The sequence below is a fragment of the Balaenoptera physalus genome, assembly GCF_965194825.1.
Source record: "Balaenoptera physalus genome assembly, chromosome: 14".
Classification (NCBI taxonomy): domain Eukaryota; kingdom Metazoa; phylum Chordata; class Mammalia; order Artiodactyla; family Balaenopteridae; genus Balaenoptera; species Balaenoptera physalus.
This window is the reverse complement of record NC_138893.1, coordinates 84115930-84134503: the sequence shown is the minus strand read 5'-3', so window position 1 is coordinate 84134503 and position 18574 is coordinate 84115930. Positions and strand designations below refer to the sequence as shown.

Genomic DNA, 18574 nt, shown 5'->3' with positions numbered 1-18574 from the left:
TACATGGTCAATTAATCTAAAACAAAGGAGGCAAGAATATACAATGGGGAAAAGACAGCCTCTTCAATAAATGATGTTGGAAAAACTGGACAGCTACATGCCAAAGAATCAAAATGGACTACTTTCTCACACCATATACAAAAATAAACTCAAAATGGGTTAAAGACTTAAATGTAAGACCTGAAACCATAAAACTCCTAGGAGAAAACATAGGCAGTACACTCTTTGACATAGGTCTTAGCAATATTTTTTGGATACATCTCAGGCAAGGTAAACAAAAGCAAAAATAAACAAATGGGGCCACATCAAACTAAAAAGCTTTTGCACAGCAAAGGAAACTATCAACAAAATGAAAAGGCACCCTATTGAATAGGAGAAGATATTTGCAAATGATATATCTAATAAGAGGTTAATGTCCAAATTATATAAAGAACTCATACAACTCAACATCAAAGAAACAAACAACCTGATTAAAAAATGGGCAAAGGACCTGAAGAGACATTTTTCCAAAGAAGACAAACAGATGAAAATGCAAATCAAAACTACAATGAGATATCACTCACACCTGTCAGAATGGCTATTATCAAAAAGACTAGAAATAACAAGTTTTGGGGAGGATGTGAAGAAAAGGGAACCCTCATGCACTGTTGGTGGGAATGTATTGATAAATTGGTGTAGCCACTATGGAAAACAGTATGGAGGTTCCTCAAAAAATTAAAAATAGAACTACTATATGATTAAGCAATTCTACTTCCAGGTATTTTTCCCTGTGTTCATTGTAGCATTACTTACAATATCCAAGATATTGACGCAACCTAAGTGTCCATAGATAGATGAATGGATAAACAAGAGGTGGTATATATGTACAAGAGCATATTACTCAACCATAAAAAAGGAGGACGTCTTGCCATTTGGGACAACATGGATGGACCTTAGGAACTTCATCTAACCTTGCTGGACTTTATTGTTCTTAGCTGTAGAAGAAGGGCATTAGTCTGTATGATTTCTCTGACCCTTCCAACACTAAAATTCTATGATTGTATTTCACATTCTTGATGCAGAATAGTACAGAAAGGGGAAAGAAAAGAAACAGATGATGGCAAGATCATAAACCACTGGAATCATCCATCATATAATATAAAGTTCAGTTCAAAGTATCTCTGCAGAAAACACCCTAAATGTGCTTCCTTATTGTACCAGTTCCCTTTCATAATAAGTCCTTAAGAGATATACAGTCATGTTGAAACCAAGCAGGAGCCTGTGGGGCTCCTGGGTACAAGTCCTTTCTGTGTCCCTGTTTCTTGTTTGTAGAAAATGGGCTTCATTCAGCCTCAGCCTTTCCTGAGTTCCAAAGGGCTGATTCACACTGTTGCTAATCAGGGAGGGGAGGGAATGCAGAAACAAGGGAGGAACAGTTAAGAAGCAATAGTGCAGCCTTGGGGCAGGGTCCTGGTTCCTCCTCAAGGAATATACATGACAGTATCTTTGAGTTCTTCTGCAGGAACTAAGGCCCCCACCCAGGTGGAAGATGGTAACTTCAGGCTGGGCGCATGATTCCTGGGGCACCGCCCTGTTACCTCACCACCAACCAATCAGAAGAAAGTCACAAACCCTGCAGCCCTCACCCCAAACTTTGCCTATAAAAACTTCTCCCCCAAAACCATTGGGGAGTTTGGGATTTTTGAGCACAAGCCACCCATTCTCCTTGATTGACCCTGCAATAAACCTTTCTCTGCTTCATACTCTGACGTTTCGGTTTGTTTGGCTTCACTGTGCATCAGGCACACGAACTTATGTTCAGTAACAGTGTTCATAAAATGATATATTTTAGAGGAGATTTTACTAATTATTTTGAACACCAACTAATTTTCCTACTATAAATTTTTAACAGTTGGCTAAATAACAAGCATTTGTATTATATGATTTTTTCTACACCTAATGCTCCAAAGCCTTTTTTTTTTTTTTAAATACTTCTTCAACCCCATGTGTCTGTTGTTCTTGCACTTCTCTTCTTACTCTGGAAAATTCCTGGCCTTTTAATTTTTATTCCTAAATCAGTTGTCATATTCTGTCTCTCAGTATTTGTATGGGATGCCCCATAATTTCTAGGTTTCTTTGAACCACACTGCTATAGAACGTACTTAGATTATTTCTTATTTATTGAAATGGAAATCAAAGCAAAAGATTTTTTTTAACCAACCAAAAAGTTACTTGATGCAATTTACACTTAAAAAGAGTATTTATCTCTAGAGAATAGTAGCTGACAGCTGTCATTAGCTTGTAAATTCCCATTGTGACTTCACTACAACCAACAGCAATTTTGTATATTGTTAAACTTGAGGAACTATGGTAATTGTTATTCTTTGGTTGCACAACAAGAAATCTAACATTTGCATTATAATCTAGTGTGTGGGAAAGAAGGAGACCTGGAAATTTATTTCAAAAGCAGTATTGTAATAAAGATTTGTCAGTTCTGAAATGTGCTATCCGTGCAGAGTTTCTCAAAGCTTTCATATTTAATTCCTTTTAAAGGCTTTATAATCTTTAAAGGAAAAAGTTAAACTGAGTGATAAAGACCTTAATTTTATCTGTTGACTTTGTCTCAGTTATTTAAAAACAGTAACCCCTAAGCACTTTCCTGTGAAACTGATGTATTAGTGAAATCTTCCATACTTTATGTGTTTAAGATTCACAGATTCCTATCTTTTATTTAAATCCAACTCTGTCTACTTCTTGAAATCTGTGTGTGAATATTTTTGCATATATCAATAGAAAGAAGACTGGATTGGGGGGAAGAAAACACCAGGTAGACAAGTTAATCACCTAATTTTATGACCCCATCATCATTACTGCTTATAGAACAAATAGGGATATTTATGTTGCTGGCTCTGACTTTATGGAAACAATGGATTGCTAAGGATTCTTTTAAAAATGAGAAAGAAAATGACAAAAATTTCAAGTTACTTTAGATATTGAAAACTTTAGGTGGTACATGCTATGTATTAAGTTTATATTACTATTTTTGGCCTCTTTTTCCTTAGGAAACTCAGACTCTCCTTTTGGAAGGAATAAACAGAGATTTCTGACTTTGCTTCTTTTTAGTTTTCATGTAAAAATTCAAATCATTTATCCACAAAGGATTAACTGCTGTGGGAATTGCTGTCCTGCTGTCAACAGCTAGAACACCAGACAGAATACATGAAAATGCTGTTTCTAAACATTGGACAGTAGGCAAGACAGGACTTTGATCTCTGAGAAAAGAGAAGCAAATGAAATTAACCTTACATTGCTTCAGCTTGCAGCCTGAGGCTTTGGTTAAATTCTAAACCACAAGGCCAGGCTATAACAACTTCCAAGGAAATAGCAATTACCAGAAGCTGTAAAATGAATAACTCTTAGTGCTCACTCAGGGCCAGAAATCATTTGACTTCCCACCAGCTAGAGAGGAGAGACATCACTGAATACATGAACATTCAGCAGAGACTCCCAGAAGAACCATAACTTGGAAGTGGAGCCAAATTGGCCCTAGAATAAAGGATTCTCTAGATCTGTCTTAAAAGACCTGAGAGGATCAAGCTAATACGCAAGTAACTTAACTATACAACAAGATCCAGTATTCAGCAGTGTAAAAGTCACAATGTCTAATCTCCCATCAAAAATTACTAGGCATGTGAAGAAGCTGCAGGGTGGGGGGTGGGGGGGCCAGAATCAGTCAATTGAACCAGACCTACAAATGACAGAAATGATGGAATTAACAGACAAGGATTTTAAATAGTTATTATAAATGTGACCCTTATATTCAGAGAGAGAGAGAAGAAAACATAAGCATAATATGAAGAAAAATAGAAAATAGAACAATAAACAAAGGGAACTTCTAGAGGTGAAAAATATATCTGAAATGAAAACCAATATAAATGGAATTAATAGCAGATTAAACACTACAGAGGAAAAGATCAGTGACATTGACATACATAGCAATTAAAACTATCCAAAATGAATCTGAGAGGGGAAAACTCCTAAAATAATATGAAAAGAGTTTTAGTGCCCTGTGTGATAGTACCACATGATCTAATATAAGTATAATTGGAATCCCATAAGGAGAGGGGTGGGTGACATAAAAAATATTTGAATAATGGCCAAAATTTTTCCAAATTTGATGAGAACGATGAGCCCACAGAGCTAAGAAATTTAACAATTCCCAAACAGAATAATCATAAAGAAAACCATAGAAAGGAACATTATAATCAGATTGCTGAAAACCAATGATAAAGAGAAAATATTAAAAGCAGCCAGAGGAAAAAAGACATATTACATACAAAGGAACAAAGATAAGAATGTACACAAATTTATCATATACTGTGCAAACCAGAAGGCAAGTTCTTTACAGCACTAAAAGGAAAAAAAAAAGCCAACCTAGAATTTTTTACATAGCAAAAATGTCTTTCAAAATTGAAGATGAAATAGACTTTTTCTCACTTTACCAAAACTGAGAGAATTTATTGTCAACAAGAAATGTTTAAGGAAGCTCTTGAGACAAAAGGAAAATGATACCAAATGGAAATGTGGATCTATACCAGAAACAATGAGGAACACCAGAGGGTAAATATGTGTATAAATATAAAAGATATTTTTCTCATTTTAAAATTTCTTTAAAGTATAATCAGTTATCAAAGTAAAAATAATGTATTGTGTGGTTTATAACATGTAGAAATAAAATATAGAACAATACAGGGGGAATGGAAGTATATTGTTGTAAGGTTCTCTACACTATACCTAAAGTGGTATGATATTACTTGAAGGTTAACTGTGATAAGTTAAAGATATATATTGTAAACCCTTGAGTAGGGTTCAGCAAACCCAATAGGCCAAGTCCAGTGCACTCCTTATTTTTGTAAATAAAGTTTGTTGAAACACAGCCATGCATATTCGTTTACATATTGCCTAGGGCTGCTTTTGCACCACAGTGCAGAGTCTAAAGTTGCAGCAGAGATCTTATGGCCTACAAAGCCTAAAGTATTTAATGTCTGTCTACCCCTTTACAGAAAAAGTTTGGCAATACCTGCTATAGAGTAACCCCAAAACATGCAAAGGTACAGTTAATAAGCCAATAGTAGAGATTAAATGTAATAAAAAAATACTCAGTTAATCTAAAAGAGGGCATGAATCGAAGAAAAGTGGAAGAAAGAAGAGTAGAGTCAAGAAAAGTAGCAAGATGGCAGACATACACAACAATATTTATAATTTATTAAATGCTAATGATATACACACTTTAATTAAAAGACAGAGATTGTCAGATTGGATAAAATAGGAAGACTCAACCATATGCTGCCTGCAGGAAACCCACTTGAAATATAAAGACGTGGGTAGGTTAAACGTAAAAGGATGAGAAAAGGTATACCATATGTCCACACAAAGACTTGTGAGTAAATAATCATAAAAGGTTTATTCATAGCAGTCCAAAACTGGAAACAATCCACATGTCAATCAACAGGTGAATGATTGAACAAATTGTGGTGTACCCACAATTTTAAATGCTACTCAGCAATAAAAACAAATTAACTACTAATGCATGCAGCAACACTGGTGAATCTCAGAATCATTATGCTGAAAGAAAGAAGCCAGATACAAAAGAGTACATGCTGTATGATTCCAGTAGTATAAAACTCTAGAAAAACTAAATATAATCTGTGGTGAAAAAATCCAATCAGTAGTTGCCCAGGGGTTAACTTGAATCGGGATCAAGAGAATTTGGGGGGGGGCTAATGGAAATGTTCTTTATCTTGATTATTATGTCAAAATTCATCAAATGTTCATTTAAAATAAGAGTGTATATTGTTGTTTATAAACTGTGCTTCAATAAGGGTTACTTCTAAAATTTAAGTCACGAAACAATGTAGTGTGAGGCTTTTGTATTCGTTGTAGGCATTATAATTTACTAGACCAGGCGAGGAAATAAGATGTAAATGACTACAACTATGAAAAGTTTGATGCATTTAGAATCTCCAGAACATTATTCTATGTATATTTCCTCTCGGCTCTTCAATTTTGAGGGATACGAATCCTTAAAAACTTTATAGAGTGTATCTTTTGATTCTTAAAAAAAGCTAATAAAGAAACATTATCAGGGACTTCCCTGGTGGCACAGTGGTTAAGAATCCACCTGCCAACGCAGGGGACAAGGGTTTGAGCCCTGGTCTGGGAAGATCCCACATGCTGCAGAGCAACCAGGCCCGTGTGCCACAACTACTGAGCCTGCGCTCTAGAGCCCACGAGCCACAACTACTGAAGCCCGGGTGCCTAGAGCCCATGCTCCGCAACAAGGGAAGCCACCGCAATGAGCAGCCTGCACACCGCAACGAAGAGTAGCCCCCGCTCGCCGCAACTAGAGAAAGCCCGCGTGCTGCAAGGAAGACCCAACGCAGCCAAAAATTAATTAATTAATTTAAAAATTATTTAAAAAAAAGAAACATCACTCATCTTAAAGCAGTATGCTAAGTGGGTTTTTAAAAATTAATTAATTAATTAATTATTTTTGGCTGGATTCCATACCAGATTTGATTCCAAACCCTGTTTTCCTTTCACAGACTAGTGATAAATTATCATCTTTATTTATTTATTTTTTAATATTTATTTATTTATTTGGTTGCACCAGGTCTTAGTTGTGGCAGGTGGGCTCCTTAATTGCAGCACGTGGGCTCCTTAGTTGTGGCATGTGAACTCTTAGTTGCAGCATGCATGTGGGATCTAGCTCCCTGACCAGGGATTGAACCCAGGCCCCCTGCATTGGGAGCGTGAAGTCTTATCCACTGTGCCATCAGGGAAATCCCTAAATTATCATCTTTAAATGCTTGGTTGCTTGTGTAAAAAATTCTGGTTCAAAATTTATTTATTAAAAGATTCATTTGAAAATTATTTTGAAAGAGTTATTCTGACATTTGTTTTAGGGACTAAGGTTCTATATAAATCAAGACTGTTAAGGAACAAGATAAGGAAATAAGGAATTCTGTGCCGTTCTGTTGTAGAAAATCCTTTCAGTTGTGTAGCTTATGATAATGGTTCCCTTAATAACGTTTTGTTAGTAAATCCCAAAAGTTGAGCTTTGGCCTCTTGCTAACCTCAGGAAAATGTTCAAGAGAACTTAAAAGGAATTGTTTTTTATTATATCATAATATGTCCAAATTGTATAAGAGAATGCTTACTTATCAAGCACCTTGGATATAATATTATATGTACTACAGAAATATGAGTTGATTGTCCTTCAGTAAGTCTCACTTATTAGTGTATTTTCACATGTCATTCCCCACAGATTCTTAAAAAAGCTCTGGCTCCCAAGAGCCACCTCCTACAAGGTATAGAATTTGGCCCAGCAATCTCTGGCTACTTAATAAAATTTTCCTAAATGGATTCAGGGTTTGTATTCACCAATACCAAGAACTTTACCTTAAATTCCTGGGAAAGCCTCTCCTTGACCCACTTAAAAGATAATCCTTTGCATATAGTCTTTTTTCTGCAAAGTGAATTGTGTGATAGATATGATCTTCCATAAGCCATTTCCTGGAATAACCTTCAACTAAAGCTAAAGGGCATATTCTTGAACCTTAGAAAACATTTTAAGCCACACTAATAATAATAAACCCCCATTTAAGAAGATTAATAATGTCACTTTAACTTATAATGAAATCTAATTATCATATGGTTATGGGTCTTTTTCATTCAGATGTGACAGTGGTGTATCAAAATGGGTTACCTGTGATATCTGTGAGGCTACCATCCCGGCGTGAACGCTGCCAGTTTACACTCAAACCTATCTCAGACTCTGTTGGTGTGTTTTTACGACAACTACAAGAAGAGGATCGGGGAATTGACAGAGTTGCAATCTATTCACCAGGTATAGTCACCTTCATTATTTTTTTTTTTAATTTTTATTGGAACCTAGTTGCTTTACAATGTTGTGTTAGTTTCTGCTGTATGGCAAAGTGAATCAGTTATACATTTACATATATCCACTCTTTTTTAGGTTCTTTTCCCACATAGGCCATTAAATAGACATTTCACCAAGGAAGACATACAGATGGACAAGAGGCACATGAAAGGATGCTCGACATCACTAATCATTAGAGAAATGCAAGTCAAAACTACAATGAGGTATCACCTCACGCCAGTCAGAATGGCCATTATCAAAAAATCAAGAAACAGTAAATGCTGGAGAGGGTGTGGAGAAAAGGGAACCCTCCCATGCTGTTGGTGGGAATATAAATTGATAACAGCCACTATGGAGAACAATATGGAGGTTCCTTAAAAAACTAAAAATAGAACTACCATACCACCCAGCAATCCCACTACTGGGCATACACCTTCATTATTAATTCCCACCCACCCATCATTTCACTCCAAATTGTTTTTACACACACACACACACACACACACACCACTGCAAAAGAATCCCATGCTCTTAACTTTAGGACACAGTCTTTTGCTTAGCAAATGTCAAGAGAGACAGTGATTTCTCTCCCAATTTTCAGAATATGATTGCTCAGTTTTAGCAAGGGTATATACACAGGGATCTCATTCAAAAGCACCTCACGTATAATGCCATGGGCAAAGATGAACCATCAATCACATTTATACTTTTGAGACCTTTTGTCATTACCTTAGGTGTAGAATAAACTTTTCTAGTAGTTGAGCCATCATCTCTGAAGATATGAAATATTAGGCCTTCTTTTTAAATCTTCTTAGGTCTTTCACATAAATGCTTACAAAATAGACATATGGTTTGAAAATAATATAAGGCACTAAAAATTCCCATTTGACATGATATCCATTTCATTTATTTATTTTTTTTAAGTGCCTTACATTTTTCACACTTTCACTTTGAAAAATTTTAAACCTACAGAAAACGTAAAAGCCTAGTACAGTAAGTACCTATTTACCCTTGGATTTACTCAGTTGTTGCTAATTTGCCACATTTCTGTAGTTTAAGTATTTTAAATATTCTTAATTCTCAACTCATCTTGTAATATAATTAATAGATCAGCTTGGTGTACTTTGCAAACCCTAGCATCTGCCCCTACTGGATTATTGGCAACTAATCAGTAACTATACTGCGAAGTACCATATATTAGAAAACATGGGGTGTTTTACTCAACCAACTTCCATCATAGACATCCATGCACCTCTCCCAGTGACCCTAGATTTCCAGCTGACACCTATACATCTATGTAATTATTTCACTTGTTCATAAAGTTCTTCCAGAAAAACACGTTGTTAAATCTTCACCAAGAAGATTGCCATGAAAACAGAAAGCCTCAGATAGTATAAGCTTTGTTTAGCATAGAACTTAGGGATAAGGCAAAAAGTTAACTGAAATTTAAAAGAGAAGACATAATTTTAAAATCTATTTTGAGGATTGCTTTTTTCCTGACCATTCTTGAATAATTTTGGACATATGACCTTCAAATTTTCACATTTAAATTTTCACAGATGGCGTTCGAGTTGCTGCCTCAACAGGGATAGACCTCCTCCTCCTTGACGACTTTAAACTGGTCATTAATGACTTAACGTATCATGTACGACCACCAAAGAGAGGTAACAAGTAACCTTGATAAGGCCAGAGAAATGTGAGAACAGCTTTTGGAAAGAACTTTTTTTCCCCTGGGTAAATTTGAGAAACAGACAGTATTCAAAGAGCAGTCAAAGTTTTACATATAGGTAGCACTTCGCTAGTACACTGACTAAAACATAGACACCAGAATGCTTTATTATCGGCTCTTGTCACTGTTCACATAAATGAGTGTTCTATATAACTTAAACTCCTTCCTTCCATACAAGCTAAAAGTCATATTATTTTAATAACGTTATTGGGGGAATCTTTCTTAAAAATTATGGAATTCCCTGTCCTCTTAAACATTTGTAACAGGAATTAACCCCTTTTTTTTGATGGCTCAAGGTTAGCAGTTTGAAAGTCAATTATTGTACAATAACAGTCCTTGGGAACTTCGGACAAGAATATGCTTTTAGGCGAAAAAATGGGATATTTGCCTCCGGTGCCAAAAAACTCAGTAATCAAATATTTTCATGAACTACTTTTAAAAACCAAAGTTAATGCAAAAAATCCATGATAAACAAAATATCAAAAATTTAAATAAAGACAAAGTTAGTTTTACTGATTTTTCTTTTCACCCCACACTCCGATATGGCTTTGCACAGTACTGATGCTATTAAATAGTCCTCTAAAATAACATTTTAAAGTGTGTCTCTTTTGGTCATCTTTCTCTCTTTGCCCTTGATATTCATTGTCACTCACTGCTGTCGTTAATTCCCCTTCAACCACCACCCCCTCCATCAGCTTCCTAGGACATTTGTTATTTTCCATTCTGCTTTTGAGAATTGTTTCTAATGTAGAAAAAGTTCTAAGTAAAAGCCTAAGTATTGAATGCCTCCAAAATCTGGTCCACATCTACCTTTAAAGTTTTTCTCTTTTCCTCTTAAAAGATGCCTACTTTTCCTCCACCCTCTAGTTCCTTTGCTCTTTCCTTTGCCATCTCAGTGTTTTCTCACCTTTCCTCTAAGATGCCTTTTTCTTTTCTTCCTTACCTCCTATTTCCTCAGGTCAAAATCATCAATGTCAGCTCTTCCATGAAGGCTTTCATGATCCCATTCTTTCTTTTTCTTACTCCCAGCCAACCAGAAGTGATTATTCTCTTCTCTGAATTCTTCATTCCTTTTCTTTTCAAATGATCAGAGGGAAGGCACTGTGATTTTTGTATACCCCATTGACTTAGGTAGTCATCCTATATTGAGCGAGTTAAATGAGTTAAAGAATCCTTTAAATAGTAAGACATTACTGAATCAGATTTTATTAAGTTGGAATAATTGAACATGTAGACCAAGGATTGTTAGCTATATATTAGCTATACTAATATGTTTTTCTTCTTTATTCCCTGATTCTTGGACTAGACGTTTTGTTTAAAATAACAGAAGTACAGGCCTTATTTTACTCAGTTTTTTGTTGTTGTTGTTGTTCTTTAAATTTGCTCTTTATTTTTTTCTGGCTTTATTGACATATAATTGACATATAACACTGTGTAGTTTAAAGTATACAGTGTGATGATTTGATACACTTATATGTTGAGAAATGATTACCACAACAGGATTAGTTAATACCTCCATCATCTCCCATAATTACCATTTCTTTTTGATGAGAACACTTGAGATCTACTTTTCTTAGCCACTTTCAAGTATACATTACAGTTTTGTTAACTATAGTCACCATGCTGTACATTAGATCCCCAGAACTTATTCATCTTATAATTGGAAAATTGGTACCCTTTGACCAACATAGAACTACTGTATGATCCAGCAATTCCACTTTGGTGTATATATCCAAAGGAAATGAAATCAGAATCTCAAAGAGATATCTACACTCCCGTGTTCATTGCAGCATTATTCACAATAGCCAAGCTATGGAAACAACCTAAGTGTCCATCTACAGATGAATGGATAAAGAAGATGTGGCGCGTGTGTGTGTGTGTGTGTGTGTGTGTGTGTGTGTGTGTGTGTGTGTGTGTGTATCTAAAATATTATTCGGCCATGAGAGAGAAGGAAACCCTGCCATTTGCAACAACATGGATAGACCTTAAGGGCATTATATTCAATTTTTGTGTGTGTATGTGAATTTCCTAGAGAGTTCATTCTATTTTGATTTTCTACTGCATTAGTAAAATATTAAAAGTTGACTAATATATTCTTATATAAAGTATAACAATCCGGAAAGTAAAGATTTATGTTGTCAAAAACTAGAGGTATTTTAATGAATGAATAATTCCAACCATCTTGTCTAATACTGTGTTTTTAAAAGAAATGAAAGTTTTAATTTTTTAAATAGGGCTATTCTCAAGTTGAATAGGGAAAGTAAAGGTAGAAACTGAAAAGGGGAGAAATTATATTTGATTGTCTGGTAATCAGTTTGGCTGCCTTACAACTCTTTGTTTTATCTGTATCTCAGAACTGTGGGATATCTATCCACCTTCCCTAGAAGTCAATTAGAATGTGAGGTTTGCAAGGGTCAGAAGTCTATAATTCATGGGATAATTGTAATTTGAAGTATGAAATTTCATAAGCTCACTAGTAGCATTAGTATAAAACTTTAAAAGACCATTTTACTATTTAAATTTAGACATCAAATCTCTCTCAGCTCTGTTATTATTAGTCAATGAGTGATTATGTCATTATATACTTTTTTCACAGAAGCTTAAATAATACTGTTTTAAGTTTGTAAACACTTTTCCCTCAATTTTTAAAACAGTAAAAAAAATCTTTTTTTCTTTTGGAATAAACGTAAGATAGGTTTTCATTTTGTTTCCATCATATTATCTTCCTCCCAGTCACCACTGTTTGTCAGCTGCAGTGAGTGAGAGAACAGTTGAATTTCTGTATTTGAGGAGGGATGCCAATCATGCAGATGGGTAAACATATTCCTCTTCCCCATACTGTCACTGTTTTTAGTGAAAAAGCTAAATGGAGAAAAGAAGTTGAAGGCACTAGGTTTTGGGTGTTAGATAATGAGAAGAACACTAGGATTTTATATATACATGGAGCAGATGGAACAAATATACTTTATCTAATAAAAGTTAAAATAGTCAATGATGGAAAACTTTTCCAGAATAGTTTTTTAAGTTTTGACACAGTTTTTTTCTACTCATTCCTTACGCCCCTTTAATTTTTGCTTTTCTCTCCTATTTTTCTTTTCCCTGTACATGGATAGCACTTTAGAGCTAAAAATGCTCTATGAATGTTGTGCACCAGTAAACCTTAACTTCACATACTTCAGCAGGCACTGAGGATAGAGGGCTTATTCATATAGGATCTAATATAGCCATGTTTGATGTTTATGTGGGATTGGCAGTCATAGGTATTACGAATACCTAAGTACTGACAACCCTTGTACCTAATGCCAAAATTGGAGGGAAGAGGCAGGAAAAAACTGAAATGGAACAAGGGGGCAGGTCATAGCAGCAAGGCTAGCTGCAAGTTCCATTGCATTCTTTTGGTTACCAAAGCTGTATATGGCTGGATTCCCCTGTGAGCACTGGTCGTTGAAAGTTTTTGTGCTAAGGAGACTCATCTTGATTGGCAACACTAAGCCCTTTCCCCCATTTATCCATCCAGAGGATATTGGAGACCTTGCTTCTCTCCTAATAATGTAAGTAATTGAGAGAGAGTGTTGAACAGGCAAACCAAATACCAACTATAATGAATACCTTATCAGAGACTCAGATAGCCAGAATCCTTCCCAAACCATTATAGTAGCTGAAAAGACTTTTTAATCCCCATTATTTTTGCACATCTCCCTGTCTTTGTGTACCTTAATTATCCTGGCACTGATGGCATGTGCAGAAACATTAATAAACATCTTAATTGCATTTTTAGTGAAGCATACACGGATCATCCAGAAGTGTTTTTGTTAAGCCATTAGCAGATTTACCTTCTCTCTTCCTATAATTTCATCTCCAAATAGGTGGGCACATTTTTCAGGGTCAAGGGTTTGAGGTTGTTTTCCTCCACCATGACAGTACCTTGGAAGCATATTCTTCCTGTCAAGAAAATCTAACAAAATAAAGCTAAGTCTCTTGAGTTTGCCAGGGCTTTACTGATCAGAAAGATAACAACTCTGTGTTCAGCCAGGTCTAGAATTGGACATCTGTGAGATTAATCTCCTATGAATTATCATTTTTTAGTCTTTTCATTGCTGTTTGAAGGTATGTTGTAGCACATTAAATTTTATTTGCTTTGAATGATAATGCATTCACAATGTTCAACTCCCAAAGTCAAAGAGTATATGGGAAAAGATTTTCTCATCCCTGTTTCACAGCCACCCTTTTCTCCTCTTACCAGCAAGCATTGTTCTTAGTTTCTTGTTTCCTATCAGAGAGTCAGTGCATTCATAAGCAAATGTGAATGCAAAATCTTTTTTCCCTTTTTATGCAAATAATAGCATATCATACATATACTGTTCATGTCGGTCAGGGTTCAATTGGGGAAGCAGAAGCATGTGAATAAAGTGGAATAAAAGATTTTTTATAGGAATGAGACTTTGTACAGTTGTAGATGAAGGTAAAGAAGTAAGAGTCTGTAAAGGGGAGCTTGAAAGATCAGAGAAAAGTTACTAATTTTGAAGTGATGGCACATGTGGACAAATCAAAGCTTGCCAGGGAACCTGGAAATTCAAGCGCGTCCAACTAGTAGGATAAGAAGAATTAGCAAAGGAGGGCTGGTAGAGAGATCCCTAGGACAGTGTTATCAAATGGAACTTTCTGTGACGATGAAAATGTTCCATTTCTGCACTGTCCAATATGGTAGCCATCAGTCACATGTGCCTATTGAGCACTTGAAATGTGGCTAGTATGGCCGAGAAACTGAATTTTAAATTTTATTTCATTTTAATTAATTTAAATTTAAATAGCCACACACAGCAAGCAGTTACTGTTTTGGACAGCACAGCTCTAGAAAGCTGCATCTGGCTGTGGGCGTGGATTTGCTGTTAAGCATCAGAGGTGGCAGTTGAGAAAAAAGAGGTGGATGCAGAGCCAAGGAGAGCAGGCACACACCGGCATCTCCAGGCACCTCTGCATCTCTCTCTCACTACTAACGACAACCTTCAGAGCCTGATGGCTTCTGCTTCACTTCTGCCTTCTAAACCTCACTTGAATCTCTCTTTTGGCTAACTCTAATTCAGAACCATACAGGGAATTTGGGGGAATTTGGGATATATGGGGAAACATAATTCTAGTTTAACTAGATGTCAAGGTATAAAACCACCAAACTGCTTTTCTTACCTAACAGTGTATTCTGAAGATCTTAAAATACCAGAACATAAAGAATTCCTTATTCTTTTTCACAGCTGCTATGTGTTACATTGTATGAATGTATATTATCATTCACTTAGCTGCTGATTTTATAATTTATCATAGTGAAAAAAATCAAAAGAGAAATATTTTTGCAAACTTGGAGTGAAAAATATGTTTCTACCTATAACATAAAACACAGAAGAAGCCATGAAAGAAAAGACTGATATAAAAAATAAATTTTCTACACAGCAGAACCCGTAATATGAATATTAATTTTAAAATAATAAGTCTTCAATGAATGACATTCTAATAGAAACTCTTTTATAAAACAAATACCAAGCCTGATTTCAGATTTTATAGATTTTCAGGTTATGATTGTCTATACATATTTGATCATTAACATGTGTGTGCTTCATTAAGAAAAGGAAGAGGAGAGGGTCTGTTTAGTTTGTTTGCTTGCTTCCTTCTTTCCTCCCTTCCTCCCTCCTTTTCTCCCTCCTTGGATTTCTAAGCAAATACAGTATAACTATGGTATTGAAAGTGGAAATGGAAAAAGAAAGGACATGGAATAGAAAAGTCATTGGACTACCAGTCAGAAGACCTTTTCCCACTCCCTGCTAGCCGTGCAGCTTTGTGAATATCATTATTAGACCTCATTAAGGAGAGAAACCACCTCATATTTGAATTTTTTTCCCCTCTATAGTGAATAGATCAGTACCTAATACAAAAATGTTTGTTAATCTTATCTCTCTAGGACTCAAAATTCCTCATTTATAAATTGTGGATTATATGCTGCCATGAGGATAAATATGGGATAATATATGTGAGAGGATTTTGTTTACCATAGGTAATTTATACCTACCTAAAAAATTATCTTTTTGAAAGAGGACTGAGGACTTCCCTGGTGGCACAGTGGTCAAGAATCTGCCTGCCAATGCAGGGGACACGGGTTTGAGCCCTGGTCCGGGAAGATCCCACATGCTGCGGAGCAACTAAGCCCATGCATCACAACTACTGAGCCTGCGCTCTAGAGCCCATGAGCCACAGCTACTGAGCCTCCGTGCTGCAACTACTGAAGCCCATGAGCCTAGAGCCTCTGCTCCACAACAGGAGAAACCACCGCAGTGAGAAGCCCGCGCACCGCAACGACGAGTAGCCCCCGCCTGCTGCAACCAGAGAAAGCCTGCGTGCAGCAGCGAAGACCCAACACAGCAAAAAATAAAATAAATAATAAAAAAAAAGAAAGAGGACTGAGCCTGCAGGAGAAATATTAATATTGATATAGTAAAAGCCTCATAACTCAGTTCCAGGCCTGGGGGTCAGGAGGCATGGACTCTACCACTTCACTATGACATTCTAGAGTGCAGTTTTCTCTTTTTGTAACTTTGGAAAGTGTAGAACCATATGTGAATGTGAGCTGCAACTTTAGTGCAAAGCAGACTCTGTTGACATAGACGACTTCTAGAACTCAAAGTGTTCTTTTATCTGTTCCCATTAATGCAGCACACATTCATTGAAGCATGCAAGATACTATGCTAGGTGCTATATCCCATTTTACTATATCAGCTCTTCTCTAATCCAATTTGCTACCCTTATTTGAATTTTTTTATTGATTGAATTTCTGTGATAACTGTACTAAAAGACATCCTTGAAGAATATTTGAAATACACACATGACTAATTGTGACTGTGGCTTATTTTGATTTAGAAAAAGGCTGACCTTCTGCTGTAGCTAACAAAATGTCACATTTAAGGCTAATAAGATTCTAAAACAAAAGCTTTACTTCTGGTGCTTTTTAAAAAGTTATTTGACAGCTGAGATCAGCTGACTTTTTATTAAATTTTCAAAACAATTTTTAGATTTCTGGAAGCACATGCTACTCACAGAAGAGGATATTGAATCAAAGAATTATTTAATCTTTTACCTTTTCAGTTATTCTCATAACTTCATGCCCTTTCAAGCTTGATATTGAGACCCATACAGCTATTCTGTCTTTGCCCAACGGGAATAAATAAAAATTGATATGCTAGGGGGAAGGTATATAGGGGCTAAGATTATTAGGATAATGATAGTTTTATTTATACCCTTGTATTTGCAAATTTGAACTACTGTATATTTTTTCCTTAAGTGTTAGTTACTAAAGGGAAAAAATGACCAATTAAAATGGCAAGACCACAGATAAATTATAGATCAGAATTTTAATAAGCATGATAATCAGATTAATTCTAAACCTCTCTACTAGTTTTTGACATATTTCTTTAAATTTTTTGTCTTTATCTAATGAAGATTATTATTACTTGTAGCCTCATTTGTAGCACTTATACTTCCAAGAATATAATGGTGGATGTTGGCTTCAAAATTTTCAAGTTGCCCAAATATGAGCTTACTTTCTAGGATTTATAGACTCTTGCTTTTTAAAAAGGAACTATCCCTTTCCTTCAGTTTAACATTGAAAGTGGGACCCCTATAGTGGATGAATCTGCCTTGTTCTTATCATTAATAGCCCTAGGAATAGCAACTCTTCATTTAAGGCATACATTTTTAAAAAAATGTAATATTTTTCTTTCAGACCTCTTAAGCTATGAAAACGCAGCAACACTGAATGATGTAAAGACACTGGTCCAACAGTTATACACTACTTTGTGCATCGAGCAGCACCAGTTAAACAAGGAAAGGGAGCTTATCGAAAGATTAGAAGATCTCAAAGAACAACTGGCGCCCCTGGAAAAGGTGCAGATTCAAATTTCACACTTTTCTTTTCACCAGTATTTTTTCCAGAGCATATATGTTTGCTTTTTTTCCCTCCGAGTTTTGTGTGATTGCATTGTGTCAATCAAACTAGCCCACTAGTTTTGGGAACTGAATCATACAAAGCTTCTGATTAAAGCTAAGAAAGGACTTAAAAAGGAATAGTTTGGAACCTTGATAATGGACATAGAGCTTTGAGATCTAAATATACTGCCCTTAACCAGACTTACTACTTTTACAACAAAGATTGGAATAATTGCTGATCAAGAAGGGTTCTAAGTGAGGTGGATAATCATTTTAGCCAACTTAAGAATTAATATTATATGGAATATTATGCAACTGTTAAAAACAATCGTGTAGATCTAATATTCTATAGAAAACACTTCATGGTATTTTATGAAAAGTAAATTACAAAACAATGTGTATATTAGTGCATACTATGATCCAGTTTTTAAGTGTATTATGCATATAGCCATACACACAACACACACACACACACATATATACAAAGAAAAAAATTAGAAGGAACATATTCCCAAATGCTAATAGAATAGTAGGATTATGAATGATTTTTCTTCTTACACTTTCCTAAGTGTTTTACAATGAACATGTGTCATCCTTTTTTTTTAAATAAAAATACAAGTCTTTCCATTTTAAGAAACCAGACTATATTAGAGATTAAGGAAGGGAACAAATACTATTAATACTGTGCTTTTTCTGATTTCTTTAAAAGTAAGGAACACATATCTCAAGGTTGTTTTCATTAAATTTAAGACCATTAGAAATGTTGGATAAATTAAATTTGAGGAACTGTTGTGAAGGGGGATGAAATTTAAATCTGGTATTTTCAAAATGTAAAGCATTTTTTAATGTACCAACTATAGCAAAATAATTATCATCCCTTATTGAATATTTACTATGTGCTAGGAATTGTCCTAAGTATTTTACTTGTATTCTCTTATTTAATCCTCAGAACAACT

At 35.4% G+C, this 18574-nt stretch overlaps 1 protein-coding gene and 1 long non-coding RNA gene across 2 annotated transcripts in view; one reads left to right on the top strand and one right to left on the bottom strand.

Annotated features, from left to right (window-relative positions):
- Window positions 1-18574, bottom strand: part of LOC309642731 — a 414473-nt gene that overhangs the window by 195799 nt on the left and 200100 nt on the right. The window lies entirely within an intron of this gene.
- MCU (mitochondrial calcium uniporter) overlaps window positions 1-18574 on the top strand; it is a 221220-nt gene that overhangs the window by 182682 nt on the left and 19964 nt on the right. Inside the window, exons 3-5 of the mRNA XM_082424565.1 lie at window positions 7718-7888; window positions 9481-9585; window positions 17416-17576. Coding sequence (XP_082280691.1) covers window positions 7718-7888; window positions 9481-9585; window positions 17416-17576 — 437 coding nt within the window. The remainder of the gene's footprint in view (window positions 1-7717; window positions 7889-9480; window positions 9586-17415; window positions 17577-18574) is intronic.